This window comes from Pterocles gutturalis, unplaced genomic scaffold (genome assembly GCF_000699245.1).
Source record: "Pterocles gutturalis isolate BGI_N339 unplaced genomic scaffold, ASM69924v1 scaffold13731, whole genome shotgun sequence".
Classification (NCBI taxonomy): domain Eukaryota; kingdom Metazoa; phylum Chordata; class Aves; order Pterocliformes; family Pteroclidae; genus Pterocles; species Pterocles gutturalis.
The window spans coordinates 11,042-32,983 of NW_010100652.1; the positions used below are offsets into that span (position 1 = coordinate 11,042).

Sequence of the window (21,942 nt, forward strand, 5' to 3'; positions counted from 1 at the left end):
GCTGGGGGCTGGCTCCCTGCAGCAGGCTGGCGTAACGTGCAGACTCTGCGTCAGAGCAACGCCAGCGCGATGGGAGGAAACGGTGAGGAACAGGGAGCGTGGAAGTGTGGGCTGGCTCTTTGGGTGTGCCGCCGTTTCTTTGGGATTTAAAAGCCCACTGCCACGGGGGTGGATGAGGGGCACAGAGGCCGGCAGAGCCCAGCTGTCCCGCAGGTTGCTGGCTGCTCTGCTGTGCTCCCAGCCTCCCCGGGGTTCACACAAGAACTCATTTTTCCCTTTTCAACTACGTTCCCATAGTCAAAAACCTGAGCGTGTGAAAGTTAATGTAAAAGGGGCTGGGAACACTTCAAAGGCAATTTGTAGATTGTATGTGACTGACTTAATAAATACTTCTTTACAGTATTTATCCAACTCTACCCAAGTAATTCATTGGCCCTGCTATTCACACGCTGGATCTCCGCATGTGAAGATGAGGCAAATCAATTTCCATTCCTAAGACCCAGAGCTGCTGACGCGGAAAATCAGTGCTGCTTCACTGCTTGGCACAGGGCTTGGGGAATCACAGGTGTGAGCGCAGCCCCCCGGCACCCCACCCGGAGAAGGGGTGCCAAAGGGGTCTACAGTCCCGTGGGTCACCCCACACCGAGCTGTGGGTCATTTCTCTTGCTGACCCTGGAGCGTTTCTCGGTAGTTTGCAATGTCCAAGCGATTTCCACCTTGTCCTGCCACCTGAACTCTTGTTTCCGTCCCCGGGGATTCAGTGCTTTGTGCCAAGCAGAAAACCTCTGTGGTTGCCTTGCTGGAGAAATGGATCAAAACCCCCGTCCTGCAAATGTGATCGTGTCTGTGTGGAGTGATGTGTGTGGTGGGAGAGCAGATCGGAGGCTTTCAGGGAAATACAGGGTAGCTTGCCTTAGTTAAGCTTCGGGTTTCACTTATTCATTGTGTTTTGGCTTTTTTCCTCTTTATATGGCCCAAGTTCTTCTCTCAGCCTCACATGCCACGCAGCTTGTGTGAACACTGCCACACGGTGAGTCCTTTTGTGTGTATGTGTGAGAAGCAGGGAAAGACTCTGTATGACAAAGCGATGCATTTATCCGGCTTCTGACCCGACCCGATGCATCGTCCACCCTTGGTGCAGCCGCAATACCCCACAAACCGGTTGTGTTTCCGCAGCCCCTTTCCCAGCTGTGCAGGGATAGCTGGTGGTGCTCTCCCTGGGGACACAGCTCTTGCTGCCGTCCCCATGCCCAGCTGGCCTTGGGCGGGAGCGGGGGCATTGCCATTGCTGCTCGCGGGCCAGCGTGGGCACCCCGTAACCTCTGTGTCCTCCCCACTCTTTATGCACACCGGGAGCTCAAGGTGCAGCCCTCGGTCGTACCTCTCATCCTGCCAAAGAGCGATGCTTTCCTCCCTTTGCAGACTTGCCAGGCTGGCTTTGGTCTGCTTAGACCCGTCTCACCTCGGACATGTCTGGAGAGTCAAGTTGCTATGGCAGTAAGCTCTTGCTGGAAAAACCTAGTTAGTAGATGAGGCATGGTTCAGAGTCCGTGGTGGTTTGTGTCATCTGGATGATGAGGGTGGGATGGATCACGCTAGTCCTGAGTATTTCCTTGTGCCTTACCGAGAATGAATGTTCTCTCTTAGGCTCATATTTACTGTTGGATGTTATTTGGCAGGGCAAATATTTACCTGCAATAATGCTGCAAATGTCTGTCCTTCTCCCTGTGAATAATATTTCTCTGAATCAATGCTTGGCTGCACCTCCTGGATCCTCATGGATCACGACATGAGTCAGTGGTGAACTGGAGTCACTGGACTTTGCCATGCTGCCGAGGAGAATGGTTTCCCAGCTCCTTGGTCAAGTCTGTCCTCTGTGATTGATACCAACGCTCAGGGGAGAGATGGTGCTGGCTGGCTGTGGAGTGTTTTGTAAAGGACAGCACTTTCCTCCCCTCCCAAGAGGGGAAAGGCAGGAGAAAGCTAAAGGCTGAGTTTGTAGACATGCTCAACACGTGTAGCTCCCTCCTGAGTCACCTGCGTGGTGAATTCGAAGTTTCTTTTAAAGCATGGCTGTGGTATGGCTCGGGCTGAATCACAGCTGGTCCCTCAAGGGCTGCACTGCATTAGGGTGGCTGCACATCCCTTGGTCTCGGATCAGCTGGACTTGTGGAGCCAGGGATGGGTGGATTGATCCAAACCAGCCTTCCCTTCGCTGTGGTTGCTGGGAACGCTCCCCTGGGCTCGGCCCTACAGCTAGCCAGGGTGGTTTCGTTACTGGGTGGCCAGTGGGAGCTTGCCAGAGCTCGGCTCTATTTGCAGCTCAAGAGGAGGTACAGCATGGGGGCAGAAGATGAAGCAGCAGCACCGCTGAGCGTGGTTTTGAGTCCAGTAGCAGAGAGCGCACAGGGTCGCCATGCCCATCGCAGTGCAGAGGTGAGGGACACCCAGGGCATGTCGATAACCCATGGATGGGCTCCGGGTTTGCAGCAGAGATGAGCCGCGTGCCATTGACTGGACAGTCCCCAAAGCCACCTCCTGCCTGAGAGCCTCTCCTGCGCTGGGCTCTGCGTGCTGCAAGGCAGAGGAGTGTCTGGGCTCAGTGTACCTGAGCTAAAGGAGTGGAAACCTGGCCCGATGCTTGGAGTAGATCGAAGTGAGAGCTGGGAATGGGTGTCTCCATTCCCATCCCTGCATCAGGCAGGGCGGGAAGCCTGGGCGATCGTGGCTTATCGTCCCCGAGTCGCTGTGCAAGGCACCCCGTGCTCTTGCCAGGGGTTCAGCAAACAATGGAAGGCAAATAGCATGTCCCCAGCCCTGTGCTTGTGAGCTGGGAGGGAGCAGTGGTAATGTGGTTACCTGTCCTGGCTCCTTCTGGTCCTGGATGTGGCCTGGGTGTCACCTTGCTGGGAACTAGAGTCTTTCTCCCTGTTACAGACCCTTCCACACCTCCTGGTGCTGAAGGCACAGATCTAGGGAGCTGTTGCCCAGCCAGACATGAGGAGAGGGCGGTGGAGGAGCTGCGTGGCATGAGCACAGCTGGATGGATGCATCTCTTCATGTCCCCATGCCACCTCCCCTCCACCTCTCTGTCCTCTGCCCCGAGTCTGTAGGAGATGGTCCAGGGACCCCTGTTCAAACTTGGATTTCAAGAAGGAAAAATAGGTTTTAAATACGATTTTGCTGCTGTCAGAGGTTGGTTGTACCTGCTGCAATGGTGCATCATGTGGCATCGCTGTGCAAGCACAGGGCACAGCCCCGGTGCCGTGCTCAGGGCAGCCCGGTCCGTGCCCCGTGCCTGTCCCTGCAGGACAGCCCCTATAGCCGGGGTGTAGGGATGCACAGGGGTCTGAGGGCAAGGGGGGGGCAGAGAGAAGGCTCTGTCCCCTCTCAGAGGGTGCTTGGCTCCATCCTGTTGCCCCATCCCGCTGCGGGCAGAAGCAGGGGTCTGACACCCCAGCACCCATCCGCCCTGCGGTGCGAGCCGGGAGAGGGTTTGCAAGAGGAGGTTTGTTGTTTCAGCTGATTTCAGTGTTTTAATTTGAAGAGGAATAATGTGCAATCACAACAACCATCATCTGTTTGACGGTGGAAAATCCCAGATCTTTTTTGTGTACCATAACGGGCAGCCTTTCGGCAGCGCGAGCGTCTCTGCCCCCGCATTCGGAGTCCTGGTGGGATGGATGGGTTCAGAGCAGCTCGCTGATCTAATTTGTAATGTATCCTTATAACGGATAATTGGCTGTTTAATTTAATTCAAATTAACATAAGAATAGAAAATATAATCTGGAGCGTAGCCCACACGGTGGCAGAAGGGGGTGTTGGGTGTCACTGGTTTGAGACGACAGCTTCTGTGCACAGGGCGTAAGACCCCCCTTTTTGGGGATGGAGACGTCACCTCCAACATGTCAATCAGCACAAGCGTGTGACAATAAATCACCCCCTTTCCCACCCTTCTGAGTGTCTCTCTGTCTCATCCCCCTTCCTTATCTTTCTAGCGATCTTTTTAAAACACATATAGAATAAACGCGGCTTGCTTTGGAAAACTGTTGGTAGCGATAGGGTGTGAAAGCTGGCAGGCGCCGAGCCTGATTATGTTGATTGGATATTGTCTAATCTGATTTTGATTGTGAACAGCTTTGATTGTCATTTTGATATGTCTGCACAATACCGGAGCTATTCGGAAAGCTTTGTCATTTCAACAGGTCTTTTTTTGTTTGGTTTTTTTTCTTTTTTTTTTTTTTTCCAACGTGCAGGGGGGTGAGCGGGACTTTTTCCTTCCAAAACCACCTCAAAGCCCTTCGGTGAGCTGCTCTGCAGCACCACAAGGAACTTGTAGTTTTAAAGAGAGCTTTAGGAAACTTTGAGTGGGTTTTACATAATTTAGTTAAGTACAGCAAAGCCACTCGCTTATATACCTGATACCAAAATAAACCAGTTGCAGGAACAAGGTTGCTGCGCGATGATTTATTTAAATCCCTTTCCGTAGAGCATGGAGTGAAATCCTCTTAAATAACTGGGGAAGAATCGGCCGTACCTCGAGGGGCGTAGCCCAGGCGCAAACCTAACTACCAGATGTATTAAATGGGATCTGTCTGTCTGCTCTTGTGTGCATCCTCGCAGCCCCTTGCCTTCCCCGTTTAACACCGCTGCTAGACAGAAGCTGGCTGGAAAAATAGCTGGGCTTGAATTTCCCCTGAACAATAACTGCTGGCACGGAGCTAGCTCAGCCCAGGCTCCGGCTTGGATTTCGTGTGTGCTCATATTTCCCCGCAGCCAGCGGGAATAGACTCACAGAGTGGTTTGGGTTGGAAGGGACCTTAAAGATCCCCTAGTTCCACCCCCTGCCATCTCGGGCACAGGGTTGGGTGGGATGTGCAGAACCTGCTCTTTTCTCTCTCTTTTTTGCAATGGGCTGAGGGGCAGCAAGAGGTGGGGGGCCAGCTTAGCAGAAGATGAGCCGCCTCCAGCCTGGTTTTGGGGGGAGGCAGGAGCGACCCCCTGCTGTGACACCCCGTGGGGACATGTCCCTCCCGGGCAGAGCCGGAGCCCTCCCGCCGGGAGCCCTTCCACCCCTCCACACATCCTCCTGCCTCCCCGCCGCCTCTCCCGCCGACTTCTGTACTCTGGTTAAACACAGGTTTTATTTTATTTTATAAATACAGGTTTTATTTTATTTTATGAAGGGTTTTCCCCCTGCAGTGTGGGGTGATGAAGAGCACGAATCCACGTGTGAGCTCTGGGGCAATGGATTAATAAAGCCTACAGTGCTTAACTGGTTTTGCCCACATCTGGGGTTTTGCTTTTAAATCAAGTATTAAGTCAAAATCCAACCGTGAAACTAGGTGATCTGGGAAATTTAGCTTAAAATCCATGTGTATAATACTATGGCTAATCAGAATTTCATATGCTGTAATAACATGTGAAACAGGAGATGTTTAGAATGAGCCTCCTCTGCCAGAGACTCGTAATGTTCTGCTTTGATAATTAATAATTTTAGATAGATTCACACTTACATTACAAAGCAAATATGGTTTTGTCTGAAGTGAGAACGATTGCACAGGTGCTAGAACATATTCTTTCTCCATATAAATTGGAACACTTAGAAGAAAACAAGCCACCAGAAAACACCGGGGACACCAGGAGCACCAACGTCTGCACGTTCGCGGTCGCCTCGAGGGAGCGTTGGGGGGAGATGGGGGGGTGCTGGGCCAAACACAATGTGGATGAGGGTATAGGGAAGGACAGATCTCCCTGTGTGGTGTGGAGTCATGCCGGCTTGCTTTAAAGGATTTAAACCCCATGTGCTGGCTGTGTTTGCAAATCTCTCCCCCTGCTTGTAGCTTCTGTGCTGGAGTTTGTGCGGAATCAACGGGAATTTTGTTCCCAAGCACTAGTTAATTCCACGAAGCTAATTCTCCTAAACACTCTTGAAAATACAAACTGTGAGAGCTGAGCAGGGTGCCCAGAGAGGGACTTTGCCTTGAAAATGCAGCAGCTGGTTGGCAAAGGGCCGCGCTCCATCACGGCTGTGGCTCTGCGAGCATCACTCGCCCGCTGCGCCGCCCGCGGGGGAGCCTCTGCGGGGGTTTTGGGGAGCTGAAGGTGTGCTGGAGGGTGCAGCGTGGGAGAGGGGAGCGGTGCGGGTGCCCTGGGCAGACCGGAGGGGTGCGAGGACACGGGGTGTCCCTGCTGGATGGGGAAGTGCTGCCACACTCCCTGCCTGGTTCTCACCTAGTTACAACCTGCTGGTGTCCGGGGCTGGAGATGTCTTTTTTTATTAAAACAAAACCATTCCCCCTAGCATGTCCTTTTATATTTCTCAAACAAATAATCGCTTTTCTTTTCCGAAGCAACAAGGCAGTGATGCATTGCAAAATGTCTTTTTTACGTTTTAGACGTATAACGGTCAGAATGAGAATAACGAAGACTATGAGATCCCTCCCATAACGCCTCCGAATCTCCCCGACCCTTCCCTCCTGCACTTGGTGGACCACGAAGCTGGATATCACTCCCTGTGCCACAGCCTCCCTCCGAACAGCCTGATCCCAGCCTACCCCTACCAGAACATGGACCTGCCGGCCATCATGGTCTCCAACATGTTGAGTCAGGACGGGCATCTCCTCTCCAGCCAGCTACCCACGGTTGGTGACTTTCCCCTCTTACTCTTGGTTAAAGCCGCTCGGGATGTTGCGTTGTGAGTTCAGACCGAAGGCAGAAGGACGGGAACGATGAGATGTTTGCTCTGGGGCTGGGAGGAGCTGGTGGTGCAGCTGCCACGGTTGGGGTGCGGTGGCAGATGTCACTGTCATAGCATGGCCACGCTCGTGGTGGCAATTTTATGTTTCCAGTTTGGTGTCTTCCTGAGCTCAGGAACCACTTGAGAGCCAGGGGAGAGGTTGTTTTCCCCTGGGTACAGAGTATCCTCGCTGAACCCAGCACAGTGCACGTGCTCCAACCAGCCACAGCCCCCGGTTCAGTGCCCCAACGCCCTGCGTCCTTTCTCCTGCTGGGGAAAGCCCCCAGCCCGTCCCCGCTGTCCTGCTGCCAGGGTGGCCCTGGTGGCATGGGCAGGGGGAGCGCGGGTGATCCGTGGAGGGAGAGCTGCCCTATTGATTGCCAGGGGAACAAGATCCCCCCTGCATGTGCACACTCAAACCGCCTCCTGGCGCACGCCGCGGCAAGGGGATACCTGTCGGAGTTTCGAATGACTCTTCCGTGGGGATAACTAAGGCAGGGATAATGAAGTGCAGCTCTGGGAAGAAACTTCAGGGCTAATTAGACCTTACGATGCTTCTGTGTCAGCAGCACCAAGGGAAGGTTGCGACATGATTGTGGCAGTGGTATTGCATTAATACTGTTGCTGTTTATTAATATTTTCCTCTTTAGTGGATTGAGCCCTGTGGTTGGTTTTCTATGTTTTTTCTCTCGAAGGTCATTGATTTTCATGGATGCCGTTGGAAGGCATCAATATCAAACAGAGTTAATTTTACTTAAATAGCATGTCTGCGAGCCTGCCGCTGCGCTAGCTGGCGAGCGGTCGGTGTCGATTGCGGGAACAGATAACAGTCTGAAAGCTGGTGGTATTTAAATATTTAAATGGGATATTATCTCTTAGTCTAGGAAGATCCCAAGGCTTTCAAAAGTCTTGATGCGTCTCCAAGTTTCATTGTTAGTGTGTTTCAGAAACAATATCATGTTCTGCCCATCAATATTGAACACAGGCATGTTTCTATGAAATTAAATATTACTTAGGTCTCTGCATTAGCTTTTACGTTCTTAGGTGATTAAAACATTCATTTCTGAGACAAAAAGAGTCAGTTTCAGATGAAATATTTTTCCCTGGTTTAATTTAAAGCACAGCCCTTTTGCCTGACCCCTATTTTCATAACACGATAATTTTGTCCTGTGTTGATTGTCTCATTTTTGAGAGGTGATATTGCACTTATAAATCATTTTCTAAAATACCTAAAGAAACAAGAATAGGGGGATTTATTAAGCAGCTTCTGTAAGTCTGAAATAATTTATTTTGGAGTAGTCCTTGGGAAATGTTCTCGTTCTTACTTTATGGTACTGTTTTACAAATGCAGCATCGTGACAATAAATCAGGCCTGAGCCAGAGAAGATAAGAGAGGGGCTTAGTGGGCTGTAAACATAGAATAGAGAGATTAAGATTTGTTTGCCCCTTACTACAAAAATAAAAAGTCCAGTGAACCCGGAATTTTCCAGCTGATAGTGAATTGAAATAATTTAGTTTTGAGCAGAAGCCCTTGGAGCTGTAATACGTCTTCAGAGGTCCCAGCAGCAAAGGAAGCAGATCAGGGAGTGAACTGGGATGCGATTTCAGGTCAAAATTAAATCCTGCCATACCCTCTTCTCAAAGCCTTTTTTTCCATGCCGTCAGACTTCTCCCACTGAAAGGCAAAACCTTTGAGCCTCTTTTTTTTTTTTTTTTTTTTTTTTGGATGCCCTGATGGAGTCTCCCCTGACTCCAGCACCATCCTGTGGTGGCAGCGTTCATCCCATAGCACGTGTAACCCCTGCTAGTGTTCATGGGAGAGAGCACACTGACATCCCAGAGACAGGGCAGATTTTTAAACTCCTGTGGGAAATACCAGGGAGTGTAGCAGTAGGATGGGGGGGAACGGTTTTAAATTGGAAGAGGGGAGATGGAGATGAGATGTGAGGAAGAAATGTTTTCCTGTGCGGGGGGTGAGGCAGTGGCCCAGGTTGCCCAGAGAAGCTGTGGATGCCCCATCCCTGGAGGGGTTCAAGGCCAGGCTGGATGAGGCTTTGGGCAACCTGGGCTAGTGGGAGGTGTCCCTGCCCATGGCAGGGGGTGGCACTGGATGGGCTTTAAGGTCCCTTCCAACCCAAACCGTTCTGTGATTCTAATATGTCGGTGGCAGCCCCGTGAAGCCAGCCGTGTGTTGGGCATCATGACAACACAGCGTGCGCGATGTGCTACAACCCTGCCCAAAAGTCAGCCACCTGCAGGTGGGTGTTTGCAGGGAGAAGCCTCCAGATCAAGAAAGGGACTTGTTTGCTGACACTTCCAAAAAGAGGGGATTTATTGCTGTACGGGGAGCAGTGGGAAGCCAGTCCAGGAGCAAGTCCTGGCTGAGCCTGCAGAGGAGGCGTGCAGAGGGTTTGGCTTTGTTGCAGGACCCACGTTGCCCATGCAAATGCTGGAGCTGGAGCCTCTCTCCTTGCTGTGGCTCTTTGCTGCAGTTCACCGGTTTGTGCATATGCAGCTGTTTCCTGCCTTGGCTGCCGTGGCTTTTGGTTTGAATATAGTGACAGATGACAAACAATTGCAGGTAAAATGTTTAGACACTGCTTAGACTTCTCCTTTAAAGAAGCAACTTGAGCTTCAGGATTTTTTTAAGGCATCCTCATGAATGCGGCTGAAATACCAGAGCCAGGGCTCACTGAGAGCTACAGGACTGGCATTTTCCTCTGCAGCTCAGAAGTGAATAAGGAAAATCCTGGTGCAGGCTGCTGTCCCCTTCAGTGTGTCTCTGTCCTGGGGTGTCCCAACATTATCCTTGGATTGAATTAAACCTCCCAGTGCCTCTGCAAGGGAGGGGGCTGCTGCCCCCACGGTGCGGGTGAACACCAACTCAGAGGGGGTTTAAATCAGCTCAGAAATTCCAATGGCAGGATATGAGCTGGAGTGTGATAGTGGATTTGCTGTGTGCCAGCCCTGCTCCTGGCTCCAGCCCCGCCGTGGGGTGTCAGGAGCTGGAGACCCTCGTTTGAGCAAAGGGCTTGTATCCTGATGGGGAAAAGCCAAAGCCACTGTCACCTCTGTGTTTCCTTATCCCATCAGTATAGTCACATCCGGAGCATCCTCCATGCCACTGGCCTCTGCACGCTTCACTCTGCCCCATGGACCGGCTCTACATTCCCATAACGTGGCTCTACACTACTGGTTCTGTTGCTCTATTTCCTTATTTTTTTGTTTTCCCCATCAGTTTTTAGATGTCAAGGGAGTTTTTGAACACTGAAGGCGGGATGCAGGGAGCTGGAGAGGAGAGAGGCAGGGATGGGGGACAAGAGTGGGCAAAGAGGTGGCAGAAGATGTGATGTTCGGAAGACCGATGGAGCGAGGTGCGGGGAGGCTGGGGAGGAGGCAGGGCTGGCTCCTTTGGGGCAGGCATGTCATTTTTTGTGTTGGTGATAAGGAACAAACAAACAACAAATTCCTAATACAGTGGATTTTTTGGTTTTTTCCTACTGTCCTCTCTTTTGCTATGGGAAAAGAGGAAGGAAAGAGGAGGAATGGCAGGAGGGAAGGAAAAGAGATGTGATTTTCATTCAGAAATGGGAATATTTAGGAAAGAATAATCAAAAAGGAGAAAATATGTTTTCCTTGGAAAGAGGATGACTTTTCCCACTGTGAACATTCTAGCAGCGTTACGGTGTGGCCAAGCGGCTGCTGAGCCCTCCGCGGGTCTGCAGGGAGACCTGGGAGCTGGGACACCCTGGGGTGGGGACCTGGGGGCCATGGGGCTGTGGGACAAAGCAGGGGAGGGGGCAGAGAACCGGTGAGAATCAGCGGTGATGGCTGGTGAGGTGGGGTGCCCGCTGGGTTAAGGAGCTGCTGGGAATAAATGAGATTTCAGAAGGGATTTGGCAGAACGTATTTGACAGAAACAGAGGGCGAGCAAGGGCAGAGCCCAGGAATTTCCAATGCAGCACAAACATATTTCCATAAATATTAGATAGTGGCTGAGCGGGCGGGGGGTATCTCTGCCTATCGGGTGGGACCGTCCCTGGTCCCCAGGTGCTGTGCCGGGCTGGGGGCAGCAGGAGCCCCCGGTCAGGGACAGTGCTGCCCAGAGCCCCCCACCACTGCTTGGGAACGCTGAGACTGTGCTCCTCCAAGTGCAGTTGAAGGATGTGCCATGCTGGGGCACGTGAAAAATCAGCCCATTTCCTAGAATCGTAGGATCCTGCACTGGTCTGGGTTGGAAGGGACCTTGAAGATCAGTGAGTTCCACCCCCTGCCATGGGCAGGGACACCTCCCACTAGCCCAGGTTGCTCAAAGCCTCATCCAGCCTGGCCTTGAACCTCTCCAGGGATGGGGCATCCACAGCTTCTCTGGGCACCCTGGGAAGTTTCTCCATGGTGGGTGTTGTGGGGCTGCAGCCACCCCGCACCGTTCCTTCTCTGCCCTGTCCAGGGAAAAATTGGGCACAGCTGTGTATTTCTGCGTGGGGGAAGCATTGTTTTGGACGTGTGGCAACTGTTACGAGCAAATGTAGGCTTTGTAGCTGCTATGTCAACTTTGGAGACTGGCAGCTGTCCCTGTGTCTGCATCTGGTGCTTCTCACGCTGAGAGGTCTTGGTGACTCTTTTAAAGGCACTAACGTTTCCGTGAGCCCAGGGGATAACTTTTTTCTGCTCGCAGCAAGCTGGAGCATCAACTCAAGTGGAGAAAGGCGGCAGCCACAGCTCAGAAGTTTTTTGTTGCAGTTTGTTGAGTGAAAACAGATTCTTTAAAAAATTTGAAGAATCTCCAGTGACAAAAAGCATATTCTTGGTGTGAAAATGGCAAATCTCCAGTTACCTGTGGAACCTGTTTAGGTAGAGGGGAGAGAGGAAAGGCTCAATAGGGGTTGAGCTGTAGCACGGAGGATGAGCGCAGCCCTGAAATTCCTGAATTGGTTGACTTTGCAATCTGAATAGCTGTTGCCCAGCACGATGGGTCTTTGCTGTGGAATGGAAAGGAGAACAGCAAAACAGCTCAGCAGCAACCCACCCGCCTGTCTCCCATGTGGGAAATGGAAGGGCAAAGTCACCCTTCCGCAGAGCTGGGATGTGCCTGCCCAGGCTGTGGGGCTGCTGCGGGACTCCAGGGGGGAGCATCCTGTCTGGTGTCACCAGAAGACCTCGAGGAAGGGCCTCCTGCAAGACCAGCTCCCTGGCCAGTTATTGTGGCTCCACAGCTCTCTCCCCAGCTCCCATCCTTCTCAAGACTGTCAAAACACAGCAGGGTTACTTATTTTATTTATTTAAGCTGAAAAAGGGCAGATTTAGGTTGGATATTAAGAGGAAGTTTTTTCCTGTGCGGGGGGTGAGGCAGTGGCCCAGGTTGTCCAGAGAAGCTGTGGATGCCCCATCCCTGGAGGGGTTCAAGGCCAGGCTGGATGAGGCTTTGGGCAACCTGGGCTAGTGGGAGGTGTCCCTGCCCATGGCAGGGGGTGGCACTGGATAGGCTTTAAGGTCCCTTCCCACCCAAACCAGTCTGTGATTCTATGATTTCTTATATCCTCTATTGGAAAACGTTTAACACTCTTGGCTCTGTACAGCCACGTCCAACTGTGCTGCCTACCACCAGGCACCCCGACTGCCTTCCTAGGGCTGGACCCCGGGCTACCCAGAGAAAACTCCTGCCATTCCCACTGCCTCTGGCTCAGGCTAGAAACAGAATCAAAGAATCATAGAACAGAATCACAGACTGGTTTGGGTTGGAAGGGACCTTAAAGCCCACCCAGTCCCACCCCCTGCCATGGGCAGGGACACCTCCCACTAGCCCAGGTTGCCCAAAGCCTCATCCAGCCTGGCCTTGAACCCCTCCAGGGATGGGGCATCCACAGCTTCTCTGGGCAACCGATTAGATGTTGACACAAGAGCCAAGTAAGAGTGGCAGTCTTTTATCTAAGTCATTGGAAATAGGTGATCCCAGTAGGCAGTACAGCTTGCATGTTGTTGGTAAATACTTCCAAGACACAAATACGTCAATAATTTTATATCACTGCCTGTTAAAATAATTAATTTAAAGTAAGCTATATCCCAATGCCGTGTACCTGCAGCAGTGCCCTTTAGAGCATGTTCACGCTCATCGTTTGAGCCACAATAAATAAACAAACAGCGAGAGCGGTGCTCGGGCAATGCTCAGCCAGCTCCGGCAATCCGCGGGCGGGCAGGACATCACCAGGAGCATAAACTTCCCAGAGTCCAGCGTGTTTCAGTCCTGGATGAGTTTGCACTGGCAATTTTGTGTTGTGTGCTTTAGGTTTGGATTAATTTGTCTTTCTGCTTATTAATGGTTCGGTATTTAAAAACTAAACTCCCAAACGTGAGCCCTTGGTGGCAAGTAGTAATAATACACCCGTACATGAAGGGTTCTTTGTATTAACCAGAGCCCTGTTTGCAATTCCCTGCTTGTGTTTTTCTCAGAGGCAATAAATGAAAGAAATATGTCTTTTTAAATTTTATAAAACTCAGAAAAATGGTTTTAAACAGCTTTTCTTCACCTCCTATAATTATTTATTTTCAAACAGTCCTTCAGGGTAATGTTCCGTTTTCTTATTTCACACTCCTTTTTCTCATAAATGAACCATCACTTCAATAAATCATTATGAAAACAGAGACTAACACAAACCCTGAAAGGTTGAAAGATTTATGTAACACATTTATGTTTTCCATTTTCTCATTCTGGTACTCCACTGCTAAAGCTAAGCTAATAAAAGCTGCTATTAATATTTCTTGTTGCCTAGCAACCGCAGAGAGGGAGTAATAGCTTTAGCTAGAAAAATAGATGACCGATAAGGAAAAATTCAATTCTTTTATTATCTCAAGGGAAAATGGGCTTTTACTGGAACATTATGATGTACGAGTGTGAGGTTGAATACAAAGGATATTTTTTCAGTTGTTTTTCTATTTTTAATGAACGTTATTTTACCTTCGCAAACTCATTTAAGGCATTTGCCCCACCTACTTGCGAGCTTAATTTAGCAACACCCACACATGCTTCTGGCTTTAAGTATCTCTTGGCATTTTCATGTGAAAGCCCCCTTCCCTCCGCGCCTCCCCCCGAGCTTTATCGCTTGGTCATAAAATTTCACTCCAGGTTGGAACTTGAGAGACAAGATTCCCAATCAAAGACTGAAATTGTTCTTGTATGTGTTTTGAAACATGCTTTCTCAGAGGACGGGGGATGTATTGATAGTTTTTGTGAAGTTTTCACCGTGGTGGCTGCACTGGCTGTGCTCGGGCAGAGCAGGGATGCTGCTGGTCCCGGCCGTGCTCTCAGAGCTGGGGATGCAGGTGCAGAGCCGGTGCCTGCAGGGACACACGCGAGTCCCTGCGGGATACGAGTCCTCTTCTTCCGTGGGAGAGGTTCTCCCGGAGCTTCCCGGTCATCCTGAACACCAGGATGAGCTCCCTGCAGAGCAGCAGCCCCTCTTTTCACAGAGCTGGTGCTGGTGCTTCGGAGCTGTCCCTGCTATGTGCTGCTGGGAGAGGATGGGGGTGACGGGAGGCACGGTTGGGTCCCAGCTCTGCGAGTGCCCCGGCAGCAGCAGGACTGAGCAGGACTGGGCTGTGTGTGGGAAGAGGGAAACCGAGGGACCAAGCTCCTACCGGCGCGTTGCGTGGTTGGTCCTTGGGTTCACCCATGGGTGATCCCATTTCTGAGTACAAGGATGTGAGGTGTCATGGCACACTCTTCGCACTAGTGAACTGTTGTGATAGCTGAGAAGCAAAGCAGGTGAGGGTTATCATAGAATCACAGGATGGTTTGGGTTGGAAGGGACCTTAAAGCCCATCCAGTGCCACCCCCTGCCATGGGCAGGGACACCTCCCACTAGCCCAGGTTGCCCAAAGCCTCATCCAGCCTGGCCTTGAACCCCTCCAGGGATGGGGCATCCACAGCTTCTTTAGGTTTTGGTCGGTAATGGAAGATGTACTCCCTGAATGAGGAGAAGGGAGAAGGCCAGGTGGCCCTTGGCCTGCAGGGTCTAGAGGAGGGTGACTTTCCTCTGCCAGGGTGGGGGTCTTGCCTGGGAACCTGCCTTTTTTTCCTGAAAATCTCACAGAGCCACCTCCCCGCAGGAGAACTGCTCCTCAGCCTCTCACCTGGGCATGAGGGGAGGCTACTGGGATCCCGGTGCTCCCCAGCAAGGTGACACCCCAACCTTCCCCCAGGGCAGCTTCTCCAGAGGCAGATGCAGCCCCAGCTCCCCTTCGCTCTGGTCCATTCCCTACAGCTCTGGTCACCCCCCAACAGAGCAACAGCACTTAACAAATTAATTGACTTTGCAATAAGCCAAGTTGCTTTTTCCAGTAGTTTCAAATCCTGTTTTTGCCTCGTGCTGAGAAGCCCCCTGACTTCAGCACACCTCCTGCCTGCGTCCAGCCGGTGCGGTGCACGGAGGAGGAGAGGAGACGGGGAGCCGGCGCTGCCGCTGTGGGAGCACGTTGAACTCGTAGGGGAATGGCCAACGGGTCTTTGAGAAGTGATTTTCCAAAAGGCTGGTCAGTACCCAGCCTGGGGAGGAGGACACTGCTCCTGTCCATGTCTTTGTGTGTCTCCTCCTCAGTGCTTTAGAAAGTGGGTTTTCCCTCTGCAGACCATCTCCTCCTGACAGCCCAGATCCTCTGAGAAAAGAGGCTTGATTGCAGCCTCCAAATTCCGTGGATGGCTGAAGGATCAGGCTGTTGGTCAGCATCCCTCAGGCCCAGTTTCCCTTTGGCAGATCTGCTGGAGGTGGGCTCCAAGCCCCGCGATACAAAGTGCCTGGTGCTTCCTGGGAGGTAGCAAAGCTCTTCCTGAGCTGGGCAGGCTCCTGCCAGCCGGTGCTGGATTCTTGCCTGGGGGAATCCTGCCTCGATGTGACAAATTCCACCTGGCACCTCTCAAAGGATGAGTTCTGTGGGATTACTGCATCATCTAGGAGGTCTCGCCCTTAGGAGATTTTCCATGATAGCCGCCTATAGATTACTTTTTGCTCTATATTATTGTAGCAGTATTATTATTATTATTGTTATTATTATTATCATCATGATCATATCATTATCACAGCTACATGCTGTTCCAGTTGTAATGTCATGTATATTGTACATACCTGGGCCAGAGCCACAGGTGCTTGACATGGTGCAAAACCTACAGGGAGAAGATACCTTGGAGAGCTTCCTACCTATAGAGGCAAGACCAAAAAAAATATATAGAGGTGCGAAATAATAGCCAGAGGTGCACAGGAGATCTGCAGCCTGTAAAACTCAGGAGCTCTTGCACCCTCATGCCCGGTTCATCATGCCCCTGATCTAGATTTCTTCTTCCCCATTCATCGTTCTTTGTGCTATTCGCTCACATCCACCCTTTTCTTTCTGTCCCGTAACAAGGGGATGTAGGAAAGCATTTAAACGTGCTCTTACTTCCAGCACCGCATTGTACCATGCAGGAAGGGTCTTGCACAGCAGGAGCCAATGTGTGTGTGTAAGTCTGGCTGTAGAAGTCTCTCTTGTCCGCGTCTCTTTTGGTTTTGTGCTGCAAACCGGGTCCTCATCTCCCTCTACTCGTTGCTTGGCCAGAAGGACAGCAGGTCCCATCCCAAGGTGGTGTAACAGCCGGTTCCAATTACACAGCGTCCCTGCACCACGTGGCGATCCGTTGTGCCGTAGAAGTTTGTCCTCCTAATCTTCCCTTTCTTCTCCTGGAGTTGGTCGCTATCTTTCCGATAAGCCGGTGGCTGCGGGGCAGTCCCGCTAGTTAAAGAGTTTCCTTATCAGCCACAGAATAACCCTGCTGTCACCCCCAGAACATATGTCAAGCGAGATGGTCCCTCTTGTTTGCGCTGTGCTGCGCGTCGCCAGCCGTTAAGCGCGTTTGCGAAACAATTTGGTTTCCTTATTTATCACGATTTATGATATTACCGATTGCATTTAAGGTTGCATTTAAGCAGACTTCGCTGGAGCTGTAATCAGCGCTCTAAATCCACAGTTTGTGTAACACTGATGAGGAGCCTCCTTGTGAACAGCATGGTTGTATTAGGAGGGTAATTAAAATATCAATTACGCCGTGTTGACAGTTTGCCAAATAACTGGCTTTCGTGCACAGCAAACTTAATCACTCCAAAGTCTTCTCACAAGACCTGATGCAATCTTGACGCCAAACTAGCACAGCACAAAACCCGCGTTTGCTAAAGCACAGCTTTGCTGTTACTTTGCGTAACGGTGCTGCGCTCCATGGCTGGTATCATGTTCGGAAAATTATCTTTTAATGTACAATTTGTGTTGCTGAGAAATGTCACTTACTTTGCAGAACGTCTCGCCAACATAAAACCTAAGATTTATTCCTGTCATTTTTTTTTTTGTCTCCTATGCCACGTTGATAATAAGAAGTCTACTTTATGTGTGTAATGCTCATGTCAGTTTTGAAATTTGGGGTTTCATAAAAGACAGTAGTATAAATAAAACATGATATAAATTAAAAATATAGTGGGAAATGAAATCTGTGAATTACAGTAGCAGATAAGGTAAATATGGCATAAAGGAGGTTTTCAGAACCATTTCAAATAACTGGAGTAAATATGTTCAAGGTATGGGATGGATCTTTTTTAAGAACTGATTCTGATCTTAAAATGTGTTTGTCTCTAGTATGCAGACGTGCAGATGGATGCCTGTTACTTAGCCCAGTTTTAACCCTTTAGATTCAGGTTGGGTACTCCTCCAGGGTGACATTTTCCCCCTTTTTAGCATACAACCCCTCTTCAACAGTTTTTCTGGGTGAGGTTAAATTGTATTGTGCAGATGTCGAAAAATCCAACAAATGAGAATATGAAACCTCCACATTTTGAAAAGTGAACTGGAGATTTGGAAGATAATTTCTTTGGAGTCAGGGATGTGACTTTGGGGAAAGGGTGCCCCATGGTGGCCAATGCCCCGTCTCCTCATGGAGGATTTGTCACCTTGGTCCCCAGCACCGGGGGACAGCGCCTGCGTGGGCTTTCCTCAGCCGCTCGGGCTCTGGCGAACACGTGGGACCATCTCCACTATCTTCCTTCCCTCCTATCACAATGTATACAACTGTAGGAAATTATGTCCAAGAGCTAGCATTAGAAAAGAGAAAAAGATTGAACAGTCAGCTAACAGCCAGAAAGTGTCGGAATTACCCTTGCCCATGGAAACTTCCTGGGGACATTGCAAAGTGACTTTGCCTTTAATTGCAGCATGAGATGAGCCTGGTCAGACTGTCTGTGCTTAAAGGTCAGTGGGTCTTTGGTGCAAAGGTTTTACATCCTGTTTGGACCTCAGAGACCCCAACCACTTTGGGAACAGTAAAGTTAACACTAATGTGTTTCCAAGGGCTCTCTGCTAACCAAGACCTGTGCTTCCCCAGCAGCCCAGGCTGTGTGTATGTACTGCCACTGCAAACAGTTCACGTGAGAGCTGCAGGTTCTTACTTCTTCTGCCTCTTACAGGATGTGCTCAACCCTATTGCAGCTGGTCCAGCAGAATCTGCTCCCACTCTCCCCAGAATACTGTCTTTGTGCCTTATGTTGTGCCCGTGGGTCAATGGTGTAGGTTATTTGAGAAGTGACTTTCACTGGGGTCATGCACGGGAAAGAAGAGTCATTCCCAGGTAGCAGTAATCCCCAAAGCACGTCTCTGTGCTCGCCCTGCATCCCGATCCTGCTCCCTGCTTGTCACTTCTGTCGCTGTGGAGATGCCAAACAAAGCCCAGCTTTCATTGCCATCTCTCAGGAGTGACAGTCTAATGCGAGGAAGGTGGCTTTGCCAAAGAGACAGAACTCCCTCCATCCCACCGGGTCCTGGTGCCATCTGTTCCCCTCGTTTGCTGTCCTCTCCATCCCATACTACGCTCCCCTCTGTGCGACGTGCACTTCTTTCTGTGGGGATAACGAGGAGATGTGGTGGCTGTGGGTCCATGCCATGCGGAAGAGCCTCCAAAAGTCAAGTGAAGGTTTTTAATTTGCATCATAACCTCTGCTGCGCTGTCAAGACTTCATGTTCCCACATGTGTTTACACCCCACATCGTAATGCAACAGAGTGTCTTGTTAGAGGGGCCTTAGGCAGCTGTAAATAGATTAATTTTTGCCAGTTTTAACTAGCAGCATCTTGGATGCAGGAAAAACGTGTGCTGTCAGTTATCCCACCAAACCAGCATGTCTGGCAACCCTCTGCCATCCATCTTGCATGTTTTGATCAATGTTGCACCCCATCTTTAATTGCCCTTATCCCTTAGATCAATCCTATTTATCTCTTAGCTGTCATTTGCCTCCTCTTTGCATGTTCCCATGTTGCACTAACCTGCTCCGGCAATTACTCATCACCCCAGATTTTCCTTGCTGACAAGAAGAGTCCATGCAACTTTGAGGCTCGTTTCCAACCAACACATGTGCTGGGCTCCACAGCTTGCTTTCAGTTGCCTTTCCAGAAGTTTCACACCCAGATGGCCCCATGGTGGCTGGTTTCAGAGGCAGACTCGGTGCCATCCCCACAGCTCGGCTGCCGCAGGCACAGGCTTGGGGCAGGACAGCACAAAAGGATGGAAATTTCCATGGCTTTTGTTTCATCTGTGGAGGTTATGATGACTATTCACTGCTGTAGGTGTGTGCCCGTTGAGTAAGTCCTTTTTTATTATTTAAATAGGAGCCATTTTTAGAGGCAAATAACAGAAAGTGCTTACAATAAAAATAATGGGCTGCAACGGGCTTTGTTATGCAACGAGGAGATCAAAGAGCTGCATCAGCCACTCCCTGATCACTGGGAGCGAAGGGAGAAATGGTTTCTAACTGGGAGGTAGGACTTCCTCAGCTGGTAAATATGAAGGGTAATCCTTGCATTTCCGGAGGCGTTTTCTCCTGCCTGTGGACCCAGTGGGGTTTGCTGGTGGTGTGGGTGATGGTGGAGAGCAGGGGCGAAGACAAACATGAACCTTGAGTCAGATTTCCCTTTCTTCACCAAACACCCCGAATCTCTACCTGCATTTTACCGGCGGGGTTGGTGTGGAGCTGGGTAGGTCCAACGGCCCAATTCAGACCCCCCCAGAAGACCAAAAGTGTTGAACCTGTGAAGCACACCCTGAAAAACACAGCTCCAGCCATCCTCTCTGCTGCCGTGGTGGTACGGGCTGAGACACTTTACATCCCCATAGCCCAGAAAAATCAAAGTTCCCATTTAAATGAAGAATGCTACTTGAGTCCTGCCTCTGTGAAGAGGTGTGGGATGCAATGTCAAGAGAAATTACAATGATTGCTACAGATGCAGCTTGTCACAGAGAGAGAAAAATGTTTCTGCAGCTGATGCATGGCAGCGAGCCAGTTGGTAATGGTATATGTCCGAGTCTTCCACTCCGGCTCTGCTGGCTGGAAAACATTCCTTAATGCTCGGTGTGGCTGTTATATTTGTCTCCCAGCTCTGCAGAATCCCATTAGGAACCTTCCGTTTACACCATGGAAATTGTTTGGTCTCTCTGAACGGCCGCGCGAGGGAGGGAGAAGTGTATTGCTGCAATCCTTCAACATCCGTAAGAATTGCCGGCGTTGTACTTCTCACTTACCTCCCTTGCAGTGGGCATTTCTCATTACGGATGGGGATGTCCTGTAACCTGCAGAAGACAGCTGTGAAACACCACGGTGCTGGCAGAGGGAGCGGATTCTGCTCCCTTCCCCTCCAGCAGCAGAGAGGCGCTGATGTTATTCCCTCTGCAGCCTGCTGCTTTTGTGTTGGTTACTGCTTTGGGGCTGGTCCAAAGGCAGCTCCACGATGGGCATCGCACCCTTGGGGCTGCGTTGGACACGGTTCCCCCCACGGACCGATCCCCCTCCCAGCTGCTTTCTGCTGAAATTGGTGGCGGAGCAAGTGGAGATCATGGGATGACTGGCAAGCTGGGAAGAACATGCCTTGTCCTTGCATTAATTTGGGGTGATTGGAGGTGTTGCAGCAAGAAAAGGGAATAGCAAAGAGTGAGGTCGGTCAGGGAGCGGCTGTCCTGACCCAGGACGGTTTCTGCAGAGGAGAAGCACATGTTGCCCATCTCTCCGGTTCTTTGTTATGTTGCTGTGTGGCTAACAGGAGAAAAAGCGGTGATTAAAGACCCGTGCACATTGTGATTTGTGGGGGTCTCTCAAGGTTTTGTTGTTGCCCTGGTTGCTGTGTTGTTTATGCTTTTTTATTAACGGTGCTGGATGTAGGCGGTGAGGAAGAAAATTTGAGGGTGACACAACGAAATTGGACAGATTTGGGACAGGAGTAAGGGAATTCAGAGAGATTTAAACGTAGGAGGGAAACGGACTGCAGGGTTGTGAAGGCAGTTTGTTCAGTGTTGATAAATGTGAATTAGTTGGGGAAAAAAATATTCACTACTCATAACACTTGCAGAGTTCTAAATTAAATTCCAGAAAGCACATGGGCTGCTCCCCAAAAAACCCTGCACAGGGACAAGGTGTTAGAAGACAGGAGAAGTTCACGGGGGATTTTTGGAGGGTTATACACTGTGTACAGTGCTGGTCAGCCTGTCTCAGGCAAGAAGGAGAAAAAAGAGGCTCGGAGAATAGAAACAGAAATTATCATGGGCCTGAAAAGCTCACCGATGATGGCAGGTGGTAAGTTTAAGAAGGAGGTGAATAAAATAACAGAAATTATAAACATGCATAGAACAAACAAGCCAGAGCAGCTAGATCAGGAACATCCCTTAACAAGGAAGCTTCACAGGAATTGGGATTTGGAGGTTCAGAGCAATAAAAGGGAATGCTTTTTTCCACACAGGTAAAGATCAACTCAGGGGCTCACTGCCCCAGAGAGGTGAAAATGAAAACACCAAAGAGATATTTTTAAAATGTTTATGGAGATAACAAAAAGATGGAGAGTTGCTACAGTGAATGTTAAAATTCATGTTGGTGGAGGAGGAGGTAGTTGTTAATGCAGTAAATCCAAAGCTGATTTCTAATCGGAGTTAGTCTGAAGTTGAGGAGCACCACGTCCCACCTCACTCATATCGTGTCTGGTTTGGGGTAAAGTGCGCTGGAATTGGGCCACGTGTGCTTTGGAGTACTGGTAACACTTTACACCTACTGATCTTGCTGTAGACTATTGTTGGGGAGAAAAAAAAAGATGGAATCCATATTGGCTCTGGTGCCGTTGCCATCCAGCAGCACAAGCCAGGTTGGTGTAGTTTCCCACTGCA

General features: G+C 50.3%; 1 protein-coding gene across 1 annotated transcript in view; it reads left to right on the top strand.

The window, feature by feature from the left end:
* Positions 1–6,398: 6,398 nt before the first annotated feature.
* TOX2 (TOX high mobility group box family member 2) overlaps positions 6,399–21,942 on the top strand; it is a gene marked incomplete at its 5' end in the record, with an annotated part of 62,932 nt that continues 47,388 nt past the window's right edge. The window contains 1 exon segment of the mRNA XM_010080692.1: positions 6,399–6,644. Within this exon segment, the coding sequence (XP_010078994.1) occupies positions 6,399–6,644 (246 nt within the window).